Source organism: Tamandua tetradactyla, chromosome 11 (assembly GCF_023851605.1).
Source record: "Tamandua tetradactyla isolate mTamTet1 chromosome 11, mTamTet1.pri, whole genome shotgun sequence".
NCBI lineage: Eukaryota > Metazoa > Chordata > Mammalia > Pilosa > Myrmecophagidae > Tamandua > Tamandua tetradactyla.
In genome coordinates, this window is record NC_135337.1 from 89,776,833 (window position 1) to 89,804,212 (window position 27,380).

Sequence of the window (27,380 nt, forward strand, 5' to 3'; positions counted from 1 at the left end):
AGAATTGAGGCCTAGCAAGCTCCCGCAGCACGGTGGCACTTTATTTATATGTGTACATATGTATAGAGGTGGCTGTACAGCACAGGGCCAGTGGCCTTCTAGCCTATGGGCCTGGGGGGGTGGGGCAGGGCACCCCTTTTTTGGTTAAGTCCGGTGGAGGCACAGCTTCAGCAGGGCCCCGGGAAGACAGTCCCACCTCAGGCTTAGTGCCTGGGACCGTGAGGGAAGTGGGCAGGGCTGGGGGTCCCCCGCTGCTGGGGGCGTTCTTGGCCAGGGCTAGGGTGGGAGTCTGGGGGTCCGGGGAGAGCTTGGGGGAGACGGGCTTGGAACGTGGGGTGCTCAGCGTGGTCCGCTCCTCCACCACTTCCAGCACCCAGCGCTCTCGACCCCGGGGCATATCCGGGGCAGGCTGCACCTGGGGAACGGTTTCCTGCAGCCTCTTGGAGTCTGAGCCCAAAGGCTGGGGAGCCTCGGTCTTGGCCCCGGGCCGCGCAGGTTCGACGACGATTGGCACCGGCGGCGTGCCCGTCTCCCCGGAGCTGCTGCGTCGGCCGGTCTCGTGTTCCTGCACCGGGCTCAGCGCGGCCTTGGCCACGGCCCTGGCCGCCCCACCCGCTCCATCCTCAGTCTGCACGCTCTGGTGCCGCATGCCGCTGAGGTCCCGCTCCAGGCTGCGGCCCCCGGTGGTCGTGGCGCGGGATGGGGTGCTGACCTCAGCCACGCCCTGAGCCTCCTTCTCCTTGCTCGATGCGGGAGGCCTGGGCGCGCCCTCGGGCAGCAGCGGGTCGGTGCCCAAGCTCAGGGGCGACTCCTGGCGTCCCAGGCGGCGGACGGCGACCTGCCGGGCCGCGCCGGGCCCCTCGACCGGGGGCGTCTCGCCGTCGGACTCGGCGAGGCTGTGCAGCGCCAGCTCGCCATGGAAGTCCTTGCGGAAATCCGGGTGGCCCACCTCGAGGCTGTGTTTGCGCAGCGCGCCCTTCTTGTCCGCGCCCAGCGAGGCGCCCAGCTTCTCCGCCGACTGCACCCGCTTGAGCAGCGGCGAGCGCGGGGGCTCGGCACTTTTGGGGCGCGGACGCACGACGGGCGGCGACGAGTGCAGCTTGGCGGGGAAGCTCTGCGTCGTGTGCGAGCTGCCCACCGTGTGGCCCGGCAGCGGCGGCGGCGACGCCTGCGTGGGGGACGGCGTGTGCGCCAGCGGCGACAGCGGGATGTTGCCGGCGGACTTGCAGCGCGCCGAGCGGTACTGGCGGTGCAGCTTCGGCGATAGGCCGTGCAGGGTGCTGGGCCGGATGTGGTGCGACGCGGACGACGCGGGAGAGTTGGGCGTGCTGGAGGCCGGGGAGCTGCTCTGCGACGAGGCGCCTGCCGGGGCGAGGGAGAAGGTGAAAGCAGGCGGGGGCCGGCGGGGCCCGGGCGCTCGGGGCGTGGGGACGCGCGGCGCGTACCCAGGTAGGCCGAGTCTGGCGTGGAGCGGTAGCTGTGCGTGGGCGAGCGCGCGGGCAGCCCGTGTGTGGGCGAGCCCGGGAGGCTGTCGCTGGACGACAGCGAGCGGTTCAGCGACGACAGCGAGCGGCTGGTGTGCAGCAGGTTCGACTGCTTCGTGATCTTCCGGAACAGGGAGCTGCGCTTCTTGCTGTAGTGGGGGGTGGGGGGTGGGGAAACAGGGTGCGGCGGCCGCCTCCCTCGGACCGGACACCCCCCCACCCCGCCCTCCTGGCTGCCCCAGCCTCTCAGCGCCCCGCCCACCCCGCCTCAGCCCCTCCCCCTAGAGATGCATTCCCACCAATCCGGACCTCGGCCCCTCCCACCCTCCCGTCTCTGGCCGCCCCCAGCCCAAGCTAGAAACACCTATCAGAACAGACTCGACCTCTTCTGGCCCCACCCACAGCCCTTAGCCCCTCCCTCAGGGCACCAAGAAACCAGCTTTGCTGAGCCCTGTTCCGCTCCTTTCATTCCAAACCCCGTCCCACTCGTTGCCCAGGCCAAACCTACTTAGCCAAACAGGATCTTTCTCGGTCCACACACCCCTCCTAGGTCCCCGTACCCAGAAGGGCAGAAATCATTTCAACTGACCCCGGTCTTGCCTGGCATTCTCATTCCAAGTAGAAACCCCTTCTCCTAGACCCTCCAAGCCCATCTAACGGGGCAGGAGGAGCCCCACCCCCACCCGGCATGTCCCCTCCCTCTCCAGGATGGACTCGCTTATCAAGGCAAGCCCCTTCGCAGAGCGGCGTGGTTTCTGATCCACGCCCGCTGGCCCTGCCCACCTGCCCAGAGTCGCTACCACATTCCTTTCCTCCCAGCCTTGGAACCGGGCTCGCCTTCCTTTCTCGGGCCCTCCAGATATAGGTCCTGGCGTCTGGGCGTCTCACTCAGTGCCCCCGCCCACCTCCCCGGGGCACCTCCCCCCTTGGCCCCGCCCACAGCTCGAAGACCGGTCAGTTCCTGCAGGAGACCCCGCCCACCTCTCCTGGCCCTCCTTGGCCGAGGGCCGCTTGTTCCTCCGAGCCATCTTGGCCTTGTAGCTGGTGCGCCGCGCAGGGCCGATGCGGATGGAGGTGTTCTCAAAGGGCGTGGTGGTCACGGCCACCTTGTTGCCGCTCTGGTAGTGGGGGCGGGAGGGGGGGAGGCGGATGCGCTGTTTGGCGGCTGCGCAGGCGCCCTCAGCTTCCCGGGGTCGCCCCCTCCCCCCGCACGCCCCCTCCCCTGCCCTCACCTTAAGTATGAGCTCCACCACCTCGGGATGCACCATGCCATGCACTGGCTCCCCGTTCACGTGGGTGATGAGGTCCCCGGCACAGAGCCCCGCTTCCTGGGCTGGGCCCCCCTCCTCCACGTGCTGGGGTGCGGGGTGCCCCAAAGGGGTGGTTAACAGGAGTGGTGACAAGGAAAGAGCCCTAAACCTATGAGCCCGGTGCCCCGCTTCACCAAGCCCCGTAAACCTCACAACACTCGGTGACGCAGGGATTATCATTCCCATTTTACAGAAGAAGAAACTGAGGGTCAGAGAGGGAAATAGCAGAAGGGGTCCTAGAGGAGTCTCACCCAGGCTTCCCGACTCTGGAGTGGGGGCTGTCATTCATCTCGGAGGCTGGAGGTGGGGGGGTTCTGTCTCCCGCCACACACACCCCAGACACAGCCCCCACCCATCAGGCGCTCACCCAGACGATATGGTGCACACTGTACACATCAGAGTCACCCATGTAGACGCGGATGGCGCGGAGAGTGAAGCCATATTTCTTGCCCGAGCGTTGGATGGTGATGGGGGAGCGGAGTCCGCTCACAGCCGGGGAGTAGTCCCTGCTCGGCGAGGAGTCCCGTGAGGACGGGTTGGAGGAGAGAGACCGTGGGGACATGGGGCTGGCCAGGGGTGAGCTGCTGTGTGGATCCACTGCAGATGCAGAATTATGGGTAGGACTTCAGGGCCAAGGAGACACTCCTGGGTAACTGCTCCTCCCGCCTCCCAAATCAGACAAAGTCCCAGGGCAGCCTCTCATTGGCCCATCCCTGAGTCAATCACTGTAACTAGGGGGAAGGCTGTGTTCTCATTGGCCAGTCTTGGCTTATATGGGGACCGCCCTTCCCTTGCCAGGTGGGCCGAGCATCACCTGCAGGAATCATGACAGATAAGGCGGTGGCGGAGGCTGATTTGATGACTTTGCCTCCAGTTCGGGAAGGACGCTTCTCTATGGCAGGGTCCCCAGACAGCTGCTGGTGCCGTGCCCGACGCAAGACCAGGTCGTTGGTGGCCCTAGGGGCTGATGGGTCCCCATCCTTCGAGGGTGGGCAGAGGTCCCCAGGGTGCCCACGGTCACCTGCAACCGAGAGCAGGTGACTTAGAGGCCAGTGCAAGGCCAGGCACTTCTCGCATGGGCTGTTTCCTCTGCCTGAAATGCGCTTCCCAGTTCTCTCTCCGGCTGGACTGTGAATTTCAGGATAGGTAGCAAATGCATCCAGCGCAGTTCCTGATATGGAGACACGCTCAAATATGTTTGCTGATTGTCTGATCCCAGATCCAGGGTGTCCCTAACGTTGGTGAAAGTCCCAGGTTGCAGTGTGATGATAATGGGATCTCATGTGTACTGTACCAGGCTCATTGAACATTATGTACATGGCTACCGTGGTATCGGAGGAGACGCTCACCAGCATCTAGATCCCCGGCACTTGGGGTGCCATCTCCTGGAGCCGCCTCCTTGCTCGCCCGCGCATCCAGTGAGCCTGGGGGATCCGAGCTGGGCCGGGGAGGCCTGCGCAGTCGGACCTCGTCCTCGTCCTCCTGGGGGGCGCTGAAGCGGCTGGGTTCCAGCAGCGCCGAGAAGCGGCGGCGCGCGCCCAGCGGGGGGCTGGCCTCGCCCTCCAGGAAGCTGGCCTCCGAGGCGGAGAAGCGCTTGCTGCGCAGGGGGGCGTGGTCAGCCATTTGGGCTCCGCCCCCAGCTCGTGTCCCTCCCCCAGCTGCCCCACCCCCACCCCCGCTCACATCTCCGGGGAGCCCCCTCTCCAGGTCTTCTCTCGCAGGGTCAGGCCGCCCAGCCCCTCTCGCTTGCTTGCCACTTTCTCCTCTGGGCCTTTGGCGCTCGGCTCCCGTTTGCTGGCCCCCGCCGCCGCCGCCACCGGGGTCTTGGGCTCGTGCTGCGACAGCTGCTCCATACTGCTATACACCTGGAAGGAGGGGAGGTGTGGAGGGAGGCAAATACCGGCCCCCCAGGTCCGCCCCCACTACTGGCCCCATCGGCTTCCCACCACAGGACCGGCCCTAACCACGCTCCAGCTATCCCTTCCCAATAGCCCCAAATTCTTCATCTCAGGCCCCGCCCCCGCCCCACCCTAGGCCCCGCCCCCGCATGTTCCCGACACTCTGCGCTCTAGCCCGCCCGCTCCCCACTCCAGGCCTCCCTTAATTTCCAAAGGTGCGCCCTAAAGCCAGACCTTCCCGCGCCCTCGCCACCGGTGGCCTCCCCTCCACAGCCGTCCACCGGTCGCGTTGGACAACCCGCAGTGCCCCAGGCCGGGCCCCAGCACACGCCGCCCTGCCCGCACCCCCAGATCCTGACACCTCAGGAACCTCCCCAGCTCCCCGGGCCCCGCCCCGCCTCCAGGCCCACCCCCACCCCGAGGGCGTCCCCAGCCAAAGACTCCCCTCCCTGTCCCAAGCCCCGCATTGCCCCACCTTGCTGAAGCGCGGGGAGCAGGAGGAGAACTGGCGGATCTCCACCGGCTCCTCCTCGGTCGTGTCATCCTCATCATAGGAGTTCACGTGGTGGTACCTGTCCGAGCGGGCTGGGGAGGGGGGTGTGGGCCGTGACCGCAGGCACGGGGCCACCCCTTAGGTCACATTCTTGCAGGAGCCCTGTCCTGGGTTATATTGGGGCTTGGCAGGTGAAGCCACGCCCCTGCCCCATTCTGGGCTTGCTCCAGGCCCCACCCCCAGGCAGGTCAAGCCACGCCCCTGACTCTTTGGGGCCACATCCCCTCCACATTCTCTGAGGTCTTGAGCCGCAGCCCAGCCCAGGCCCCACAAGGGCCCCTCTCACCCGCTCCCACCGCCACCCCAGGCCCTCAGCCTCGTCCCTACTCACTGTCAAAGTAGCTGGTGTCGTCCTCCGACTCCAGGTGGGGGATGAACTCAGCCTTCTGTCTCAGCAGCCCGGTCCAGTCCAGGTCGCGAAAGAAACTGTGCTGCTTGACCTCAAAGGCGCCGCCTGGGCAGGGGGCAGGGGGCAGGGGGCGGGGGCGAGGGTTGCGGGGAGAGCTCTGACCCAGCCCAGCGCTCCCGTCTGCCCCCACCCCGGAACCCCCTCCCCTCCAGCTCCCCACCGAGGCCCCTAGCTCTGGGCTCTCAGCTTCTGCGCCCCGGGGGTGGGGGTGGGGGGCCCCCTTACCTGCCCCAAGCCGGAGCAGGGGGTTGGTCTGCAGGAGGCTGGAAATCAGGAGCTGGGCGTCGGTGGGCAGGGCCTCGTCCCCCTCGGGCCACAGGATGTCGTCTGCAGAGAAGGACGCAGCGGGGGCGGGGGTGGGGCGGGGGCGGAGGGAGCGTCTTTGGAGCCCAAGGGGATCTCGGGCGGGCCCCTCTGCCCCCCACCCCCGCGGGCCCGCCGCCAAGGCACGCACCGGAGATGACCTGGCCAAAGAGCTCTTCCGGGGTGTCACCGAAGAAGGGCACGCAGCCCACCAGGAACTCGTAGAGGATGATCCCCATGGCCCACCAGTCCACAGGCTTGCCGTAGCCCTGGCGCAGGATCACCTCGGGCGCGATGTACTCAGGGGTCCCGCACACCTGGGGGCAGGCCGTCAGCCTGCGCCCTGGCCCTGGGCGCCGCCCCCCAGCCCACCCCTGGGGCCTGCACACACCTGCTTGTCCAGGAACTCCCGTGCGTCCTTCTCGATGTGGCCCTCGTACAGGTTGGTGGTGAGGCTCATGAGGCCCATTTTGGAAAGGCCAAAATCGGTCAGCTTCACGTGGCCCATGGAGGTGATGAGGAGGCTGCAGGTGCGGGGGGCGGGGGGAGGGGGTGCGGGGGTGGGGGTCTCAGAGGCAAGCCCCGCCCCCCACCCCGCCGCCGCCTCACCCGCGGTCCAGGGCCGCCCAAAGCTTAGGGACAGATGGCAAAGCCAAGGCTCACTTGTCCGGCTTGAGGTCACGGTGTACGATGCCGTAGTTGTGCAGATATTCGAGCGCCAGCACCGTCTCGGCGAAGTACATGCGGGCCATCTCCACCGGTAGTGCCCCGATGTTTTTCAGCAGAGTGGCACAGTCCCCGCCTGCGGGAGAGGGAGCAGGCCCGAGGGGGGACCCCCACCCCCAGGCCCGGAGTTAAGCACTCGGCATGCACCATAGCTCCAAGTTTCCTACTTTTACAGAAAAGGGAAACTGAGGCTCGGAGATGCCACTCCAGGTGTTGCCTGCCTACCGAGCTTCTGTGAGCCCATTTTAAGCCTAAGAAAACTGAGGCTCAGACAGAGGTCAGGTCACACAGAGAGTAGATGGTGAAAGTAGGGTTTGAAGGTGCATCTGGCCTGCCCTCTTTGGAACTGCTTCTGGGACCCCAGCATTCCATCTACTGGCATTTCAACGCTGAAGGTCAAAAGGCGTTAAAATGCAGATTCCTGGTCCCCATCAGATTTATTATGACATTTGTATGTGTGGGTTTTCAGGCTCCTCAATATCCATTCCCCCTTCTTACAAGAACCAGATTTCCTCCAGGTTTGATTCAGCATGCAGCCCTCCTATTTTGAGAACAGAAAGCCTATTTTTTTTTTCACAAGGACTGCTAAACTGGTAGGATTTAAGCTGGGAATATGGCATCATCTCTACATCAGGGACTGTCCAGAAGAAAGTCCGCACCCAGGATGGGGACAGACAGATTCTTGATGAACTGCTTTGAGCACCTGGATACAGTCATTCCTGAAGGTGAATCGATTTTTCTATCACATGAGCGGATACATTCTCTCCCATCCTCCTCCCCCTTCTTTGCTTTTTTTGTTGTTGTTATGTGAGACAAATTAAACTCGCAGTTTTAACTCAGATTCTCTGAGGGTGGGGCCCAGGTGTCTGCATTTGGCCACACCCCCAGGTAATTCTGACCCACACGTATTCTGAGCACCGAGCTGGCTTGTCTTCCAAAGGAGACTTTGGGGCCGAGCCATGCTGACTGATCACTCCTATGTGCCCAACCCACCAAACAGACCCCAGTCGGCCCACTTCCCTCCCCCTCCTCTGCCATCACCCTGGTCCAGCCCCTATCATCCCTGGTCTGGTCTGCCCTGCTCTTGCCCTCCCCAAAGCCACCAAATGGAGGTTCATGAAACAAATCAGATCATAGCAACTCGGCTTAGCACCTTCTAGCTGCTTCCTGTTGCACTCAGTGTGGAGCCCTACCCACCCAGCCCCCATCACTTCTCTGCCCTCATCTCCACCCCCCTTCATCTGCTCACTCACTTGCTCCAGCTCCGTGGACCTGCTTGCTGCTCCCTCCAAATCCAGACACATTCCCACCTAAGAGACTTTGTGTTTGGGGTTTCTGCTCCCCATTGGAGCTCAAACATCAGGGGGGATTCGCTGCCCACCCAGGAACCATCTCTTCCTCAAGCATTATGATCTTTTTTGCTGTTCTCACTATAGGAAATTATCTTGTCCCTCTTTGATCGTTTATTGTCTGTCTATCCAGACCAAAATGTAAGGTCCACGAGGGAGAGGTGTGTCTGTCTGGGCCCTCACTGTGCCACCAGCTCTTAGCTCAGCCTTTGGCATGAGGGAGACAATTAGGAGACATTTTTTGAGTGATCAGATGGCTGACAAGGGTTTTGGAGTAACAGATCTATAGCCCCAAGGAGATCATTTTTATGTCCTACTAATCATAGCTCATGTGTGTTGAGTGATGCGTGGATTCATATTTGGATGACTGCACACATGGGTAGATGGATGGAGGGATGCACAAACAGGTGAAAATGTATAGGTTGATGGTTGATGGATAAACGGGTGGATGATGGACAAACTAATGAACAAATTGCATATGAATGAATGGGTAATACATAGGTGAGTTGGATGCTGAATGGAAGTTTGTATATATGGATAAAAGTATGGATGGTAAATGGGTAGATGGATAACGGATTACTAAATAAACAGGTCTTGGAAGGAATGATGAATGATGGGTATGTGGGTGAATAAATGGATAGATGAATGAATGGAAGATACATAAAAGGATGGTTGGGAGGATGGATGAACAAATGAATAGATGGATGAAAAGTGGATATATGGATGGACAAGCTGATGGAGAATTAAATGGATGGATAGATGGATGGATAAACAGTAGAAAGATGAATGGATGGTGAACAGATGGACAAGAGAATAAATGAAGGGGTGGATGGATGGATAATGGATGTTTGGATAGATGTAACTATATTGAATTAGAGGGAAAACAAATAGATAAACAAAGGAGGGCTGCATAAAGAAAGAGGGGGAATGGATGGACAGACCAATGAATGAACAGGTAAAGAGGTGGATAAACAAATGGTCAGAGAGTCACAATGGATAAACAGACAGTGACTGGGGCTCGGGGAGGCCCTGCCAGCATGCATGCCCCTATTTCCCTGCAGCCTGGGGGGCAGCCACACCTTCCACATATTCCATGACCATGCAGAGGTGGCGCCGGGTCTCAAAGGAGCAGAACATGCCGACCACAAAGGGGTTCTCCGCAAAGGTGAGGATGTCACGCTCCACGAAAGCCTGCTGGATTTGGTTGCGTAGGATCAGGTTCTGTTTGTTGATCTTCTTCATAGCAAAGCGCTGCCGCGTTTCCCGGTGCCGTACCAGGTAGACAGCGCTGCAGGGGGAGGGAGCGGGGACCGGCCGTCACCTCCGAGACACCCGGCCTCTGCCACCCCCCCCCCCGCCAGAGCCCCGGGTGGCTCACCCATAGGCGCCATTGCTTATGAGCTTGATGGTTTCAAAGTCATTCTCCCCAGGTGGTTTCTTGGCCTTGGTGGCACTGCTACGGCCCTGTGGGGACAATATGGAGGTCATCATAATTATCATCATCATGAGGTTGTGACTCTTATTCTTCCACCCTACCAGAAGGAAACTGAGGCATGGAGAGGGCACTGTCTATCATCTAAGTGCCACAGCAAGGATTTGAACCCGAGATTGTCTGACTCTGAAGCCATAGTCTTAATTTCTTTCCATTAGGAAAGATGGCAGGAAGTCTACAAAATGGATAATCTTCTTAATATATAAAGAGCACCCAGAAGTCAACAACAAAAAGCCTAACAAATATAAAGAAGAAATGGGCAAAAGATGTGACATAGAGTTCACAAAGCTCTTAAACATATGAAGAGACGTTCAACTTTACAAATGATGACAAAAAAAGATGCCATTTTTCACCTAGCAGATTGGCAAAAACATCTAAAAGGTTGACATACTTCGTGTGCAAAGCTATGTGGAAACATACACCTTTATACCTTGCTGTTGGGAGCGTAAATGGGTATAACCCCTCTGGAAGTTGCTTTGAGACAATATATCAGAATTATAAATGCATGCACTCTTCAACCCAGCAATTTTACTTTTGAATTTGTGCTACAGGTATGTTTGCACATGTGAAAAATGATATGTGTGCAATTTTCCTCATTTCAAGATTGGAATCAATCCACATTTCTGTCTATAGGAAATTGGTTAAATAAATACATGATGGGGCATTTGTATAAAGAAATATTGTGCTACTATTAAAAACAATGAGGAAATTCTCTTTCTCCAAAGTATAATATCATACCTTTTTTATAAAACAAGTGGCAAAAATAGATTTATCTAATACTTGAGGAATTTATAACAGTAGAGGACATATGTGCGAGTTAGATTTTTCACTCAGTACTATTTTTTGCAAATTATTTTTATTATTAGGGACAGAGATTTATTACACAAAGATTACAGAAAAAAGTGTATTGATGGTATAAAAATATTGAATTCGTATGCTCCTAAGGATATAGCAAAATAGCGATGCAAAAGTTGACATGATTACAAGGAACAACTGCTCAAAACAAGGATTAAACATGTCTTCCAGAAACTATTAGATCAATCATGCAAAAAATAAAAAAAGAAGAATATAGAAGATTTGAATCACTGAGTTAATAAGCTTGATTGAATTGAATTACAAAGATTCTTGCAACCAATAATTAGAGATAAATACCTTTTCAGTGCTTAAGACTTTTGAGTTATATCATTCCATTACCTATTCAAAATGTTAAGCAAATGGCATATACAGGGAACTATTTTAAATAGATTACATTAAGAAAAGACATGTGTTTACATGTGTAAATGCATAAACACAATTTAAAGCAAGGGTCACAAACCCAAAAACATTCATGAGCCATGCACACCAGGTGGGGGCTCTGGGGGATGGGGGCAGGTACTCATATCATATCACAGGGTAGACCTGACACTGGGTTCACCAGTGTTGTCAGACCTTCTGACTCTTACTCCTTAAACTTTCTATTTGTCAATAATTTCAAGCTTACAGTGAAGTTGCAAAAATAATGCACAAAACTCCAAAACTCCATTACCTCCCTCAGATACCCAATTTTCACATTTGCCACATTTCACATCTGCCATTTCTTTTCTTTCTTTCTTTCCTTCCTTTCTTCCTTTCTTTTTTCCTACCTATCTGTCTCTCCTGATTTTTCAAGAGAAGGACAAAATCCAGATTTAAAAGCAAAATCTTCTGGTTTTTATATTTTGCTTTAAAATTTGAAACTCCCTAGGCTGTCCAGAGGAAACACATGTGTGCCCATTATGGAAGGCAGGCTCTGCTGGACTTCTGGAGCACTCACCAAAGTGTGAGAAGCCTCAGGGTAATGGTCATTTCCACCATGCTGAGCCACTGGCACACAGGGGTGGTCAGTCCACCAAAAGCTTAGGTAGTGTTTCTCAAGAAGTTCAACACTGAATTTCCATATGACCCGGCAATTCCCCTCCTAGGTTGGACACCAAATCATTGAAAGCAAGTGTTCAAACAAAAACTCCTGCACCTGTCTTCACAGCAGCACTAATCGTAACAGCCAAACAACCCAAGTTCTATGAATAGATAAATGGATAAGCAAATCATGGTCTATTCATGAGATGGAATACCATTCAGCCATTAAAAAGGAATGAAGTTCTGATACATGCGACAGCACGGATAAAACTTGAAAACATCATGTTGAGTGAAATAAGCCAGACACTGAAGGACAAATATTGTATGATTTCCCTTATATGAAATACTTAGAATAAGCAAATTCATAAAGGCAGAGAGCAGGTAAGTAGCTGCCAGGGGCTGGGGGAAAGAGGGAATGGAGAGTTGTTGATAAATGAGTATAAATTTGTGGTTTAGGATCTAAAAGTCTAGAAATGGATACTGGTGGAAGTTACATAGTATTTTCAATATATTTACTGTCAAAGAATTGTCTACTCAAAATGGCAAAAATGTTTTTTTATGTTATGCATATTTTCCCACAATTAAAAATATATATATTTTTTTTAAAGAATAAAGTTCAGATACATGCTATGATGTGGAGGAATCTGGAAAAGCAGGCTCAACAAAGGAAGCCGGTCCCCAAATACTCCATACCCATATCCATAGGGTATGATTCCATTTATCTGAAATGACTGGAATAGCTAGAAGGCAGATTGATGGTTGTGGGGTGGGGTGGGGGGGTGGGAAGTGACTGCTTAAAGTGCCAGGAGTTTCCTTCAGGGATGATGACAAATCTCTGGAACTAGTTAGTATAGGTTCCGGATATTGTGAATATCCTAAATGTCACAATGATAATTTTTTTTTCTTTTTGCATGAGCAGGCACCGGGACTCGAACCCGGGTCTCCGGCATGGCAGGCGAAAACTCTGCCAAGGAGACACGGTCGCACTGCCCCAGTGGTAAATCTGATATGACACGCATCTTCCCACCCCGCAGCCAAAGCAATATGAACTCCATTTTACAGATGGGGAAACTGAGGCTCAGAGTGGTGGGCGGGGGGGCCCGAAAGCGAGGTACCACACAAATCGCCCAGCCTGGGAGCCCAGCGGGGACTTACCTCGGAGAGGTCGTCCTGCTCGGGTGTGTTGGAGCCGCCAGTGTCCTGTTCCTCCCGGTGCACCACGTCTGGGAAGCGACCGAGAGTGAGACTGGGGCCGAGGGACACGGCCTGCGCACCCCGGGAGCCCCCGCGCCCGCCCGCACCTGGGAAGGGGTCGCGCGTGAGGCCCAGCTGGCGGATGATGTAGCGCGGGATGTCAGTCTTGACCAGGTGGCCCTCCTTGGCGTGGCCCTCGGCCGCCTCCAGCAGGTGGTAGAAATCCTCGGGGTTGAATTCCTGAGACGGGGCAGGGGTGGGCTCGCGGGTGGGGGGGCTCCGAGGGGGGCGCCACCCCCCTCACCGCGCCCCGACCCCGACACCCCCCCCCCCCCCCCGCCGCCACGCTGCGCCCCCTCACCAGGCACTCCAGCAGCCGCGCGGGCCGGGAGATGATGATGAGCAGTTTCTTCACCAGTTGGGTGACGAAGGCCACCTCCAGGCTCTCCGAGCGTTCGTAGGCCTGGAGGGGGCAGGGGTGGCCCTGAGAGATGGGGTTCACGCGCTCCTGGCCCCGCCCTGCACCCCCAAGCCCGACCTCCCTCCGGATCCCGCAGGGTGCACACTGCTGCTGTTAGCCCATAAGGTTTTCTGATTTTGTGTGTGTGTGTGTGTGTGTGTGTGTTTTTGCTTTATGGTTGCCCCATCTTGCAGATGAGAAAACTGAGGTATGGGCCCTGCAGTAAAATAATTGACTGTGAGTGCCAACTCTGTTCTAAGCAATACATATTCAATTCATCTTCAAAAAAGCCCATAAGGACATGACTCCCATGGGTGTGGACCTTCCTAGCAACGTGGGACAGAAATCCTTGAATGAGCTGAGACTCAGCATCAAGGGATTGAGAAAACCTTCTCCACCAAAAGGGGGAAGAGTGAAATGAGACAAAGTGTCAATGGCTGAGAGATTCCAAATAGAGTCGAGAGGTTATCCTAGAGGTTATTCTTACTCATTAAGTAGATATCACCCTGTTATTCAAGATGTAATGGAGAGGCTGGAGAGAACTGCCTGAAAATGTGGAGCTGTGTTCCAGTAGCCATGTTTCTTGATGATGATGTATAATGAAATAGCTTTCACAATGTGGCTGTGTGATTGTGAAAACCTGTATCTGATGCTCCTTTTACCTACCTTGTCAACAGATGAGTAAAACATATGGAATAAAGATGACTAGTAGCAAAACAAACGTTAAAATAAATTTAGAGTGAAATGCTGGTGATTGGTGAGGGGGAGAGGTGGGGGGTATAAAAAAAATATCAGCCCATAACTCAGCCACCTCAATCGCCATTTTCCAGCCTTACTTTTTCTTTTTATTATGGCTCGAATCCCCTTCCTACATGCTATTTATTAATTTCTAGACCATCCCTCTGGGTGCTACAGAGAGGCAAAAGAAGCTCCCACCTCAGACACAAAATGTTTCAGGGGCACTGAAAGTTCCCATCATCGAGTTATCCAATATTTTAATACAATATTTTTAAAAAACTGCAGGTCAAAAAATGGGTAGATTGCAATACTAGTGGTCAATGAGAGGGTGGGGTAAGGGGTACGGGATGTGTGAGTTTTTTCTTTTTTCTTCTTATTTCTTTTTCTAGAGTGATGCAAATCTCGTAAAAATGATCATGGTGATAAACACACAACTATGTGATGATATTACGAACCATTGATTGTATACTTTCGACGGACCGTTTGGTGTAACAGATATCTCAATTAAAATTTAAAAAAAACTGAGATTAAATGCAAACATATATTTATATCCATGATAAACTATCAACATTTTAAGTAAAGGCACAATCCCCCAGAGCAGTGCTGAGCCAAATTGGAACTTGAGGCAAAAGGAAAAAATGTACACTGGCTTATGTCTTCAATGGTTATAATGAAAATATTATTGATTAGTTCATTTCTATCAAAGAAGGAGAGTAAAATGATTACAAGTTCTTCCTTTCATATAAACAAAATATTTAACTTAAAATAAGGTTTCATTTTAAAATAAGGTTTTTGTTTTCATCTGAGTTTTGATACATTCTATTTTTTTTTCTATAGTTTTTCAACTACTTTAATGTTCTGGAAAGAATTTAACCATTTGTCTCATTCAAGTCCCAGTGCTGATACCTATTAATTATCTTCTGTCTGTTCTAGCTAAAATGTCAGCTCCATGAGGGCAGGGAGATTTGTTTGTCTCATTCTCAGCTCATTCCCCAGCTTCTAGTTCAATGCTGGGCCCACAGCTGCTGCTGGAATACGTCTGGAATCAACGAATGAGAGAATTCCCTTATTATAGCAGATATATGGAGGCACAGAGAACTTAAGTGATTGGCAAAGGCCACACAGCACGTAAATGATGGGCTGGGAGGCGAACGCAGGCTGGCTGCTGTCTCTGCTCCCAGCTTCTGCAGATCTAGTGGCAGAAGCCAGATTCAAACCCAGGTGTGATGCTACAACCTGCAGTGACACCAATGTGCAGCCTGGATCTGGGCTGCAAGCCTGGGGTCCGGAGCCCCATATACTGGCCCCTGCTCCTTCCTGCAACCCCATCTCCTTACAATGGTCCAGCCACTTGGCATTTCCCAAACTGCCTTCCCACCTTAGGGCCTTCACCCACGCTATTTTCCCCTGCTTCCTACACACTCCCTCACAGTTCCTCTCATAGTGGCTGCTTTCTCATTATTCTTGTCCCAAATGTAATGTCACCTCCTTCAGGAAGCCCTCCTGGACCTTACAAGGGAGAGGCTGACACTTCTTCCTGTCGCCCTCTTCTATTTGCTTCATAGCCTTTAGCATCTGATGAAATCATCTGATTCTTTTATTTATTTTGTGTATTGTTCATCTCCCTTGTTTGAATGTCAACCTATGGGTCAGGGAGGGGTTTTCATCTGCTTTGCTCACTGCTATATCCCCCAGTGTGCCACACAATGCCCAGCATGCATACGGCAATGGATAAACACTATCCATGACCATTGTGTTGAATGGAGGCATTATGCAGTTTGCATTCATTCATTTATTCATTCAATCAAAATTTTTGAGACTTACTATGTGCTTGGTGCTGAGAAGTAGCATTTATTAAGCATCTACTGTGTGCTAGGCACTGTGTTAAATAGCATTTATTGAGCACCTACTTGTGCTGGGTGCTGACAGCATTTATTGAGCACCTATGTGGGCTGGGCACTGTGACAGAGCATTTATTGAGCACCTCCTGGATACTATATGGGGCACTGGGACACAGCTGCATAATAAACAGACCAGCCCCCTCCTCGAGGGCTGACATCCAGTCAGGACAATAAGAAACAGGATAAGCAAAAAATACACTATGAAAATTCAACAAATGGTGTTACCAACAATGGTAATGGGATAGTCCCATGGAGAAAGAATGAAATGTAACCCCACCAAACAGCATACAAAAAACAACAATAACAACAACAACAAAAAATCCACCATGACTGTCGATGTTAAGGGCTAGGGGGAAAAATAAAGCGCACATGGTGGCAAGTGTGAGCCCAGAGTGAAAATTTAAATGGGGCCACACTGAAGGGTGGGATTCGAGTACAGCCCAAAAGGGCGTGTGGGAGGGTAAATGCCCTTCTCCCGCAGCAGATCTAGGCCCGGAATACTCCTTTCCCTCCACCACCAAATCCCCCTTTCCAGGCCAGCACCTGGCAAGGAGTTAGGTGAATGAAGGTAAGTGGGATGAAGGAGGGGTGGGGGGAGATCCGATGTGACTTGGGAAGGGGGCGGGGTGCAGAGCGCGAGCCGCGGGCCGGCCTCCCCACACACTCACGTCCTGCAGCAGCTTCTCCAGGTTCTCCTGAAGTTCGTAGAAGTAGACGGTGGTGATGAGCCCGTCGCGGGACTTGGTCAGGCAGTCCCGGGCCAGCTCGATGATCTGGTGGTGGATGAAGCTGAGCACGCCGTCGGCCAGCGGCAGCACGCTGTCGGGCTCGTAGGCGCGGGCGAAGTCGCGCAGCTTCTCCTCCATCTGAGCCGTGGCCTGCGGGAGGGATCCAGGCAGGGCCCAGTGGCGGGGAGGGGTGGGTGCCGGCGTCCGGGAGCTGTGCGCGGTCCGGGCGAGGAGCCTGCGCCGCCCGCACCGGCCGCCAGGGGGCGCACGGCGCTAAGGGGAGAGGGGACCCCGGGTCCGCCCCATCTCCCCCGCTCCCCTACCCCGCCTCACCTTGGGGAAGCGCTCCTTGTACACGTGGTTCATCATCACGATCTCGTTGTCGTAGGACGAGGGGGAGCGGCCGGGGCTGCGGGGAGAGAAGGCCACCCTGTCTCGTCCCGCCCCCATGTCGCAAGCCCCGTGGTGGGAGCACCCCCCCGGACCCGACCCACCTGAGGCTCCGCGAGCGGGGCCGCACGGCCGGGGAGCGGCGGCCGCCATCCTCGTCCGTGATGCTCTCGGTGCTGCCGAAGTGCTTGGAGAGGAAGTGCAGCTCGTCCACCGTGGGCTGGTAGGGCAGCTGGTGCAGGCGCTCCTGGGAGGAGCAGGAGGACTGGGGCGAGGGGCGGGCCGCGGTCAGAGCCACCGCGCTGAGCCCACAGCTCGGGCCCCTGGGCTGGCACTCCCCGGCTCAGGGCAAGGCCGGGGTCAGGAGCTGCTGGAGAATCTCTTGTGTCCTGGGGCCCAGGTAGGGAACGGATGGGGACAGCCACGGATGGAGACAGTGACCCGGACAGGGAAGTGGCCAGCGGGAGCCTGTTAAGACCTGAGTCTCGGCAGGTCCCTCCTCTGCTCGGAACTCCCTATGGTGCCCACCTCACTTAGGGTGAACCCCCAAGTACATCCTGCAGCCCAGCAGGACCTGCTTGCTCTGCCCTGGCACCTCCCTGCCATCCCCTCCTCCTCCTTTCCCCTTCACTCACTAGGCTCCAGCCTCCTTGCTACCTCAGGGCCTTTGCACTGGCTGTTCCCTCTGCCTGGAACCCCCCATCAGTGTTATCTCTATCTCCTCCTTCTGATTGTTGTGGAAATGTCACCTCCTCTGGCAGGCCACCCCTGGATGCCCACCCTTCACCCCCTACCCCCCTGCCCTGTCTTGTCCTCTCTCTCTCTGTTTTATTTCTCTCCTGATCTTCTACATGTTTACTATTTATTTGTGATTGCTGTCTACTCCTGGAGGGCAGGGATTTGCCTCTGTTTGGTTGGCAGCTATGTTCCAGTGCCCTGGTCAGTGCCATGCATGGACACACAGACACACAGACATCTGTGGAGAGACCCAAGGACCCAAGTGATTTTGTTTGCAGTGGGAATAATCTTTTTAAACATAGTATCACTTCCTCCCCTGCTTGCAAACCCCCGTCCCAGAAGAATCTATTCAAGTAAGTTATTAAATGCACATATCTACGAACTCCAGAAACACAGTTTCAACCAAAAATTTAATACAAGTTACTATCAAGCCATAATACCTTTCTATGGCTCCTCTCTGCATTTTTTTTTTTTTGTAACATGGGCAGGCACTGGGAATCGAACCCGGGTCCTTACGTATGGCCGGTAAGGGGTCTTGCCTGCTGAGCCACCATGGCCTGCCCTCTTCTCCGCATTTTAAGTAAAATCCTCCCCTGCTGCTTCCGGGTCAAGATGGCGGCTTAACAATGTGCGCATTTTAGTTCGTCCTCCAGAACAACTACTAAATAATCCAGAAACAGTACAGAACCGCTCTTGGGGCCACGTCAGTGACCAGACACACAGCGTACCCCAGTCTGGACCAGCTGGACCAGCTGCAAGCACCCCCCAGAACCATGAGTTCCCAAAGCTGCGAGGCCAGCGCCCCTCCCCCACAGGCCGCTTCCCAGAGGGGAAAGGAAAGGACTTTACCAGCAGCAGGGACTGAGGCCAACCAAACACCAATTGTGGCATTAATTAACAAATTCTGACTACTAAAAATAGGCCCCCAGCTCAGGTGAACCTGGTCAAAGCGGAGGTTGCTCATTTTTGCCCCGGCACCAAGGGGGCAGGATTGACAGAAAAAGGGGGAAAAAAAGAAGGAAACAGGTTTTTGTGGCTGTGTATCTACAAAGGCTTGACTGCCTCTGGATACAGCTGCAGGACTTTTCAGGCTGCAACTGCCTCAGGCATAGGCAGAAGTGAGCTCTTCTGGGGACTTATCTGGAGCCTGTGCCTTCCCCAGGGGAGGGGTGAAGCTCCACCCAGGTGGAATCCCTCCCTCAAGGAATTCAGACCGCAGGGTTTGGTAATTTGAAGCCATTAAAACCAGCCTACAACCTCTCCTCCGTCTCCACCACGCCCCCAGCAGGGAGAGTCTGCCAAAGTTAAAGGTACCGCATCATCTTATGCTGGTGGGACCTGCAGTCAGACAAGCGCCACACACAGGGCAGGATAAGAAAAACAGAGTCCAGAGACTTCACAGGAAAGTCTTTCAACCTGCTGGGTCTCACCCTCAGGGAAAACCGACGCAGGTGACTCTTTCCTCCTGATAGGAGGCCAGTTTGGTCTGGGACAATCTGGCTGGGGTCTATAATATCTAAGTAGACCCTCCTAAATGTGTGTGGGGGGAAGGCACCACACAAGCAGGGCAAGAAACAAGAAAACAAGAACTGAAAAATTCTCCTCTGTTAAACAAAACCTAAGCTAGAGGTCCAGATAAAGCTGAACGGAATGTCAAAGAACAGATAGACAACAAATTCATCCAGCAAGAAAACCCTAGATAAAAGAAGTGAGAGCAATCTCCAGAAAAACTAATTAAGGTAATTAAATGCCTAGTCCACAGCAAAAAATAACAAATCACACTAGGAAAATTGAAGATATGGCCCAGTCCCAGTCAAAGGAACAAACCAACAATTCAAATGACATACAGGAGCTGAAACAATTAATTCAGAATGTACAAACAGACATGGAAGACCTCATCAAAAACCAAATCAATGAATTGAGGGAGGATATAAAGAAGGCAAGGAAAGAACAAAAAGAAGAAACTGAAAGTCTGAAAAAACAAATCACAGAGCTTATGGGAATGAAAGACACAGTAGAAGAGATGAAAAAGACAATGGAAACCTACAATGGTAGATTTCAAGAGACAGAATATAGGATTTCTGAACTGGAGGACGGAACATCTGAAATCCAACAAGAAACAGAACTTATAGGAAAAAAAAAAGGAAAAATATGAGCAGGGACTCAGGGAATTGAAAGACAATATGAAGCGCACGAATACACGTGTTGTGGGTGTCCCAGAAGGAGAAGAGAAGGGAAAAGGAGGAGAAAAACTAATGGAGGAAATTGTTACTGAAAATTTCCCAACTCTTAGGAAAGACTTAAAATTACAGACCCAAGAAGTGCAGCGTACCCCAAAGAGAATAGATCCAAATAGACATACTCCAAGACGTTTAACAATCAGATTGTCAGAGGTCAAAGAGAAAGAGAGGATCTTGAAAGCAGCAAGAGAAAAGCAATCCATCACATACAAGAGAGCCCAATAAGACTATGCGCAGATCTCTCAGCAGAAACCATGGAGGTGAGAAGACAGTGGGATAATATATTTAAATTATTAAAAGAGAAAAACTGCCAACCAAGAATTCTATATCCAGCAAAATTGTCCTTCAAAAATGAGGGAGAAATTAAAACATTTCAGACAAAAAATCACTGAGAGAATTTGTGACCAAGAGACCAGCCCTGCAAGAAATACTAAAGGGAACACTAGAGACAGATACGAAGACAGAAGAGAGAGGTGTGGAGAAGAGTGTAGAAAGGAAGACTATGAGTAAAGGTAAAAAGAAGGAAAAATAGCTATGACAGATAAAATCCAGAAGGCAAAATAGTAGAAGAAAGTACTACCCATGCAGTAATAACACGGAATGTTAATGGATTAAACTCTCCAATCAAAAGATATAGTCTGGCAGAATGGATTAAAAAACAGGACCCATCTATATGCTGTCTCTACTCAAAGGACACGAGGCCAAGGACACAAATGGACATTTACACACCAATGTTTATAGCAGCATTATTAACAATCACCAAGAGATGGAAACAGCCAAAATGTCCATCAACAGACAGTTGGCTGAACAAACTGTGACATTTACATAAGATGGAATATTATGCAGCTGTAAGACAGAATAAAGTTATGAAGTATGTAACAACATGAATGGACCTTAAGGACATTATGCTGAGTGTGATTAGCCAGAAACAAAAGGACAAATACTGTATGGTCTCACTGATATGAACTGACATTAGTGAATAAACTTGGAATATTTCCTTGGTAACAGACCGTCAGGAGATAGAAATAGGGTAAGATATTGGGTAATTGGAGCTGAAGGGATACAGATTGTGCAGCAGGACTGAATATAAAAACTCAGAAATGGACAGCACAATATTACCTAACTGTAACACAATTATGTTAAAACACTGAATGAAGCTGCATATGAGAATGATAGAGGGAGGAGGGTTGGGGCATAAATGAAATCACAAAGAAAGATAGACGATAAAGATTGAGATGGTGTAATCTAGGAATGCCTAGAGTGTATAATGATTGTGACTAAATGTACAAATTTAAAAAATGTTTTTGCATGAGGAAGAACAAAAGAATGTCATTACTGCAGTGTGCTGAAAACAGATGGTAGTTAATATTTTAAAATTTCAACTAATGTGTGAGACTAAAGCAAAAAATGTTTATTTGGTACAAATCTATACTTTGACTAGTGCATCTCCTAATATAACTTATGTAGATAGTTGATTGAACACCTTAAGTACATGGAACTTTGTACAGGACATGAGAGTTTGTTGGTTTGTCCAGGTGATGCTCTGATGAATCTCAGAGTGATTTGATCAGTGAGTGGAAAAGTATTTGCAAAGTCCCCTTTGGGGAATTGTGGGAACGGGGGAAAACTCAACTTCCCCAAGTTGAATTCTTGATATTCTCACAAGCAGTGTGGACAACCAAAGCTATAGGCTGAGCCCCCAGTCTTGGGGTTTGTTCATATGAAACTTAACCCCACAGGGGATAGGTCAAGCCTACTTAAAATTAAGCCTAAGAGTCACCCCCAAGAGAACCTCTTTTGTTGCTCAGATGTGCCCTCTCTCTCCAGCCAACACAGCAAGCAGACTCACCACCCTCCCCCTGTCTATGTGGGACATGACTACCAGGGGTATGGATCTTCCTGGCAGCGTGGGACAGAAATCCCAGAATGAGCTGAGACTCAGCATCAAGGGATTGAGAAAACCTTCTCGACCAAAAGGGGGAAGAGTAAAATGAGACCAAGTATCAGTGGCTGAGAGATTCCAAACAGAGTCGAGAGGTTATCCTGGAGGTTATTCTTATGCATTAAGTAGATATCACCTTGTTATCTAAGATGTAATGGAGAGGCTGAAGGGAACTGCCTGAAAATGTAGAGCTGTGTTCCAGTAGCCATGTTTCCTGATGATGATTGTATAATGAAATAGCTTTCACAATGTGACTGTGTGATTGTGAAAACCTTGTGTCTGATGCTCCTTTTATCTACCTTGTCAACAGATGAGAGGAACATATGGAATAAAAATAAATAATAGGGGGAACAAATGTTAAAATAGATTTAGTTTGAAATGCTAGTGATCAATGAAAGGGATCAGTAAGGGGTATGGCCTGTAAAAAAATTTTTTTTCTATTTGTTATATTTTTCTGTTGTCTTTTTATTTCTTTTTCTGAATTGATGCTAATGTTCTGGGAAATGATCATGATGATGAATATGCAACTATGTGATGATACTGTGAATTGCTGAGTGTATGTGTTGGGAATGTTTGTTTCTTGTAATTTTTTTTAATTAATAAAAAATTTTTTAAAAAAATCCTCCCCTGCCATCGGGTCACCAAGTCCAGAAGAAACGAGGACTCTGCTAGACGCCTTCTTTCCTCTACCTCCCACCCAAAGCTCCAGCCACGCAAAGCCACTTGTGACTTTCCAAATGCATCAAGGTTTCTATGCCCTCCAGCAGTTTGCATACATCATTCTCCCTTTCTGGAACACCCTCCTTCCTCTTTTATCTGACAGACTCCTACATCGATCATTTCAGTCTCAGCTTCATCAATGCCACTTCCTCCAGGAAGCCTTCCTGGATTCCTTTCCCCAGCTGAGTCATGGGCCTCCCCTCTGCTCTCACCTTGCCTTGTGCTACCCAAGCCCGACCTGAGCAGTAAATGACTCCTTAAGGTCTATCTCTCTTCACGAGGGCTGCCTGAATCCTTAGACCATGGCCCAGGTCAGAGCTTGCCCACCACACAACAGTTGGGGGACAAATGTCTGCTGAACATGGGCAGATAGATGAACCAGGGACAAAGGGGTGGATGGAGAGAGACCTTGGGTATTGTGTCATATAAGCAAACAGGCTGTGGGCGAGGTTGCCTGGAAGAAAGGTGGGGCCTGGCCCTGGCCAGCTGCAGATGTCTGGGCCAGAGGCTTCACTCACTGAGCCTTAATGTCGTCATTTGCAAAATAAGTAAATGAGCCAGAGAGGCGTGGGATTCCCAAGAAGATTTGTCAAGAAGCTTTGGAAAGGCCCCATTGCCTTTAGACGGACAGATGGACATCCTTGTAGAAACGAGGCTCTCAGGCTGCTTGCTGGCCTGCTATAGGCACATGAACCGGAGACCCCACCCCTCTCCCTAGAAGCTGCCACCCACCCTCTGGCCACACTCACCGAGACCGTAGAGCTGGGTGTGTTGGTGCCATAGCCGGATGAGGGGAGTGAGGCCAGAGACCAGCGGCGTCCATCCGCCCTGCAACCCAGCAACGTGCTCAGAGCCCACCAGCTCCCACTGGACATCCCCCCTCCTCCTCGGGGTGGGGGGTGAGAGGATCCTCTGGCCACGGCCAGGGCAGGGTTGGGGGAATTTTTCTGTGCTCCGAGATGTGCCATATCGCCCTTAGAGTCAAGCAGGTAAAGTGGCAGTTTGAGCAGTTCTCCAGCCAGGTATCCCAAACCCAGGGCCGGGAGGTGGGAGTGGGATATTCCCATGATCCTCCTCTCCTGTCAGCCCTACATCCACCAAGCACCCAAAGTGGACAGAGAAGAGGACAGAAAAAGGCCCCTCCAGGACATCTTCCCAGAGGGACCCCAAACATCCACCCCTAGAGAATCCCCCCCATGCAAAACCTCTCTGAGGCAGACCTCTTGGATATTCTCAAAGAAAAGACCCCCCAAAAAAACACATCTGCCCACACACTCACACTTCCACACACTCCCATCCACATAAACACAATCTCTCTCACACTTACACCCACTAGAATTTGTGACTAGCGCAGATCAAGTTCACACATCGACAGTCACACACAGAGACAGACACCCAGCCCACACAGGCCGTCGCACAGGCACACACCCACGTCACTTCTCGACACTTAGGCACCCACTGAATACTCACACTTTCGCGCACACAAACACGTGAGTATACAACATGGGCACAAGGAGACAGACACATAGACACGCACTTGCAGACACCCCCTACTCACACTGACACACACTTGCACACATACTCCCATGCTTTCCCATTTACAGGCGGCACATTCAAAACAACCTCATTTACTAGGTCACACACGCGCACTTTCACACCCAGATGCACACTCACGTGGACACACACACGCTCCTCTGTCATTCCTCTCTCCAGTGAGCGCCTCTGCTAAACCCCATCTTCTCTCCCTCGCACCTGCCTGGCTTCTTCTGACCCACCCTCTCCCCAGAGAGCCCCCCGGAATCCTCCTTGTCCAACGCAGATTTGTCCACACTAGACCCAATCCTCCCCAGAGCCCTTTCCTGGCTTCCTACTGCCTTCAGCTCAATTCCAGGGTGAGAGGAGCCTTCCCAGACCCCTCCCCAGGGAGCCGCCCCCTGGGACTCCCAGCCCGCAGCATTCACCCCTCTTTGCAGGAATCCCTGTTCCCTGATCTCCTTCCCCAGCAGACGCTGAGGGTAGAGACCCCGCCTCCCCAGTTCCAGCACAGGGCAGATGTTGAGACAACGTCTGAGAATGGCCTTCAAAATGACTCGCCCAGAACACCTGGAATTTCCAGAAAGTTTCTCCAAAAACATCAGGGAAACCTCTCTGTCCTCCACCACCGCTCATTCCACCAAAGACCCCGAGATAATTCTTCTGGGGACACTCCAGAGCCCCCCACCCCATTCCCCCCAGAGGCTCGGGAAGGGGAAGCCTGAGATTCCTCCTCCCGGGCCCTGGAGAGGTAGCCACAGCCACCCTCCCCCACCCGGAGACCAAGAGCTACTCGATGGGCGCCGCGCAGTCTGCGCTTGCGCACCTCATCGTGGCTCATTTGCCCTGTTGCTATGGAAACGGCCAGCCCGGAGCTCGGGGCTCGGGAGACTGAGACCCTGGTCCAGGGCGCACGCGCCTCTGCTCCGCAGCAAAGGAAGCCCCGCCCCCTCGACCGATTCCCGCTCGGCGATTGGCCCCGCCCCCACTGCAAGGCGCCCCGCCCCCCTGAGACCTTGGACCACTCTGGGGGTCCCCTCTGGCCCCGACACGGGTGCAATTAAGAGGAGAACAGATGGAGGCCCAGACGGTGGGCGGGGAGGGCCTGGGGGCAGGGTTTGAGACTCCTGCGGGGGGAGGGACTCACCTTCGGGAGGAGGCGAAGGAGAAGTGGGCTGGGGTGTTGGGGGAGAAGTTGCGGGGGCTGTCCAGGGGACTGCTGCCTGTGGCGTAAGGAGGGAGCTCTTAGGCCTGGGATGGCGGCAATTGGGATTTGCAAGCAGCTACCGGTTCCTTTTTAATCTGGTTCCGCCCCCAGGGCTGGTTGACCACGCCCCTTTCGCAGAGGCCCCGCCTCTCTAAGCGCTTTTGGTTCCCGCCCAGGCCCTGCAGCCTCTGTCTGGCCCCGCCCCTGAAGTCGGCCCCACCCCCTTTGCTGTATCGCCCAGTCTGACCCCGCCCCCGCCCTGCCAAACCTTCCGTGAGCGGCCACGCCCAGAAGGGATGGCCCCCGCCCCCTGCCCAATTTGAGCCTGCCTCTGTCGGCGCGACCCCGCCCCTCGCCTGTGACCCCGCCTTCTCCGGCCTGGTCCACACCCACCCAAGCCGCCCGCCCCCAGGCATACCCAGGTGGCCTGGCAGCGGGGAGTGGGGCCGCGGCAGCGTGGGTGAAGTGCTGGTCAGGATGAGGCTCTTCCGGTTACTGGTGCGGCAGCTGCGGGGAAGGCAAGGTCGGGGCCAGGCCGGGCCGCAGCCGCGCGAGCTCCCGGAGCCCGGCCCACCGCTCACCCCCTGCCCACGGCCCCCATTCCTGTGTGCTGAAGGTGCCCCCGGAGGGCTGCTCGGAGGAGGTGGCCACGAAGGCCTCGGCAGGACAATCGTGGGGAGAGGATGAGTGTGTGATGAGTGCGTGCTGGACTCGCTCCGTGTGGACACAGTGCCTCAGTCACCCAGTGTCTGCTTGCCTGTCCTTGGTACTGTGTGTGACATTCACAGTGCGAGGTCAATGTAACACCGGGCGTGTGCAAGTGTGACATCCATGTGGGATGCTCCCTGGGTTTATCTTGTGTGACAGCTTCTGTGCTTTTGTGTGTCCATGTGTAATGCCACTTGTTCATGTCTAGGAATGTCACCATGGGCTCTGGTATGGGCTTGATGTGTGATTTCCACTACATTTGTCTGTCCTTGGGCGACATTCCGAATCGGTGTGAGTTACTGCCCTAGTGTCAGTATGTGGCCCACATATGCATCCTCTGAGGAGGTGTAATACCCTGCAACACCAGGCATGTCCAAGCATGCCACTTTGCATGACATCCCCTGGGTGAGTCCTGAGTGTGATAACGTGTGATTTTGTGTGTCTCTGTCTCTGCAAGATTCCCCGCGGCATTCTCTCCTGGTGTTTGTGTACCATGCCTAGGGGTGACAACAAGCATTTTGATGTTGCTGGATGCATGGATATCTTTGCCACACATGTATCTGTGTGCATGTCGACAGCATATCTGTGCATGGATGGTTATGCGTGTGACATCTTACCGGGTGGAAATTCACTGGACCTGTGGGCTTCCACGCCTGTGTGTCTATTCCTGGTCCTGCCCGTGGCCACTGCATGGTGAGGTGTGCGTGGCGCCTCCCGGGTGTATCTGGGCCGCTAGGGCTGTGTGTGTGAATGTGACATCATGTCCTGCGTGATTCTGTGTGTCACTGTTTTCGGTGTGAAGCTGGGTTCTTTGAAGGGGGGGTGGAATCTGTGCTCTGATAAAATTCCCCCCATTTCTCTCTGCCCCTCAGGATTCCAGCCCCCGAAGAGGGAGACCCCAGCCCTTCCATCCCCCCACCCCCGGCGGCCGCAGTGACAGAGCAGATCAGCGCGTCCAGCGCACGCGGCACGGGGAGGGGGGGCGCTCAGCCAGGCTGCGGCTATTGTTCTGAGGGTGCCAAGCCCCCACCTTCCCCTCCTTCTTTCACCCCCACCCGGGCTGCCTGGCCCGCAGCGCGGGTAGACAAAGGCGCCGAAGCCCCCCACCAAGCGCAGCCCCCCTCCCCCTGTGGCCGTCACCCCCCAGCGTGCAGGCTCCCCCCCCCCCGCCCAGCCTCGGCCCACAACAAGCCCCCCCATTTTCGCTCCCCTCCTAGGCGGGAAGGCACAGCCCTGACACCTCTGGTGCAGCTGGACCGGGCGCAGCATCCCCGGCCCCGCCCTGCGGCAGCGGCCGGAGGGGCGGCTTTGGAGGGGAGGGCCCGGGCAGGGTCCGTGGCGGGGGTGGGGGTCGAGGGGGCTACCTCTTGGTGCGGCGGAACATGCTGCCGCCAGGGAAGGAGGGCATCGAGAAATTGGAAAGCGCGGTCCAGAGAGAGTCAGACATGACCCGGCGGCGGCGACATGGTGGCAGGTGCGGCG

General features: G+C 53.7%; 1 protein-coding gene across 1 annotated transcript; it reads right to left on the reverse strand.

Annotated features, from left to right (window-relative positions):
* Positions 1–36: 36 nt before the first annotated feature.
* Positions 37–27,345, reverse strand: MAST1 (microtubule associated serine/threonine kinase 1). Its single transcript, XM_077121680.1, has 26 exons — positions 27,263–27,345; positions 25,609–25,697; positions 25,131–25,206; positions 23,200–23,278; positions 16,915–17,075; positions 16,754–16,829; positions 16,361–16,570; positions 12,955–13,056; positions 12,701–12,833; positions 12,555–12,622; positions 9,411–9,496; positions 9,112–9,320; positions 6,621–6,759; positions 6,349–6,481; positions 6,109–6,274; positions 5,880–5,981; positions 5,577–5,699; positions 5,168–5,277; positions 4,478–4,659; positions 4,144–4,391; positions 3,609–3,815; positions 3,162–3,391; positions 2,717–2,839; positions 2,466–2,602; positions 1,446–1,633; positions 37–1,362 (listed from the first exon to the last, which is right to left on the reverse strand). Exons 1-26 carry the CDS (start codon positions 27,343–27,345, stop codon positions 104–106), a joined length of 4,719 nt encoding a protein of 1,572 aa, XP_076977795.1. The 3' UTR covers positions 37–103.
* Positions 27,346–27,380: the final 35 nt, after the last annotated feature.

Bases quoted from the DNA above. Each gene is read 5' to 3' on its own strand.
- MAST1 (XM_077121680.1), bottom strand. From the start codon at position 27,345: ATGTCTGACTCTCTCTGGACCGCGCTTTCCAATTTCTCGATGCCCTCC. The intron at 2,603-2,716 runs GTGAGGGCAGGG...CCCCACTACCAG, and splicing joins TGGTGGAGCTCATACTTAAG to AGCGGCAACAAGGTGGCCGT. The intron at 1,634-2,465 runs GTGGGCGGGGTC...CCCCCACTACAG, and splicing joins GCCAAGGAGGGCCAGGAGAG to CAAGAAGCGCAGCTCCCTGT.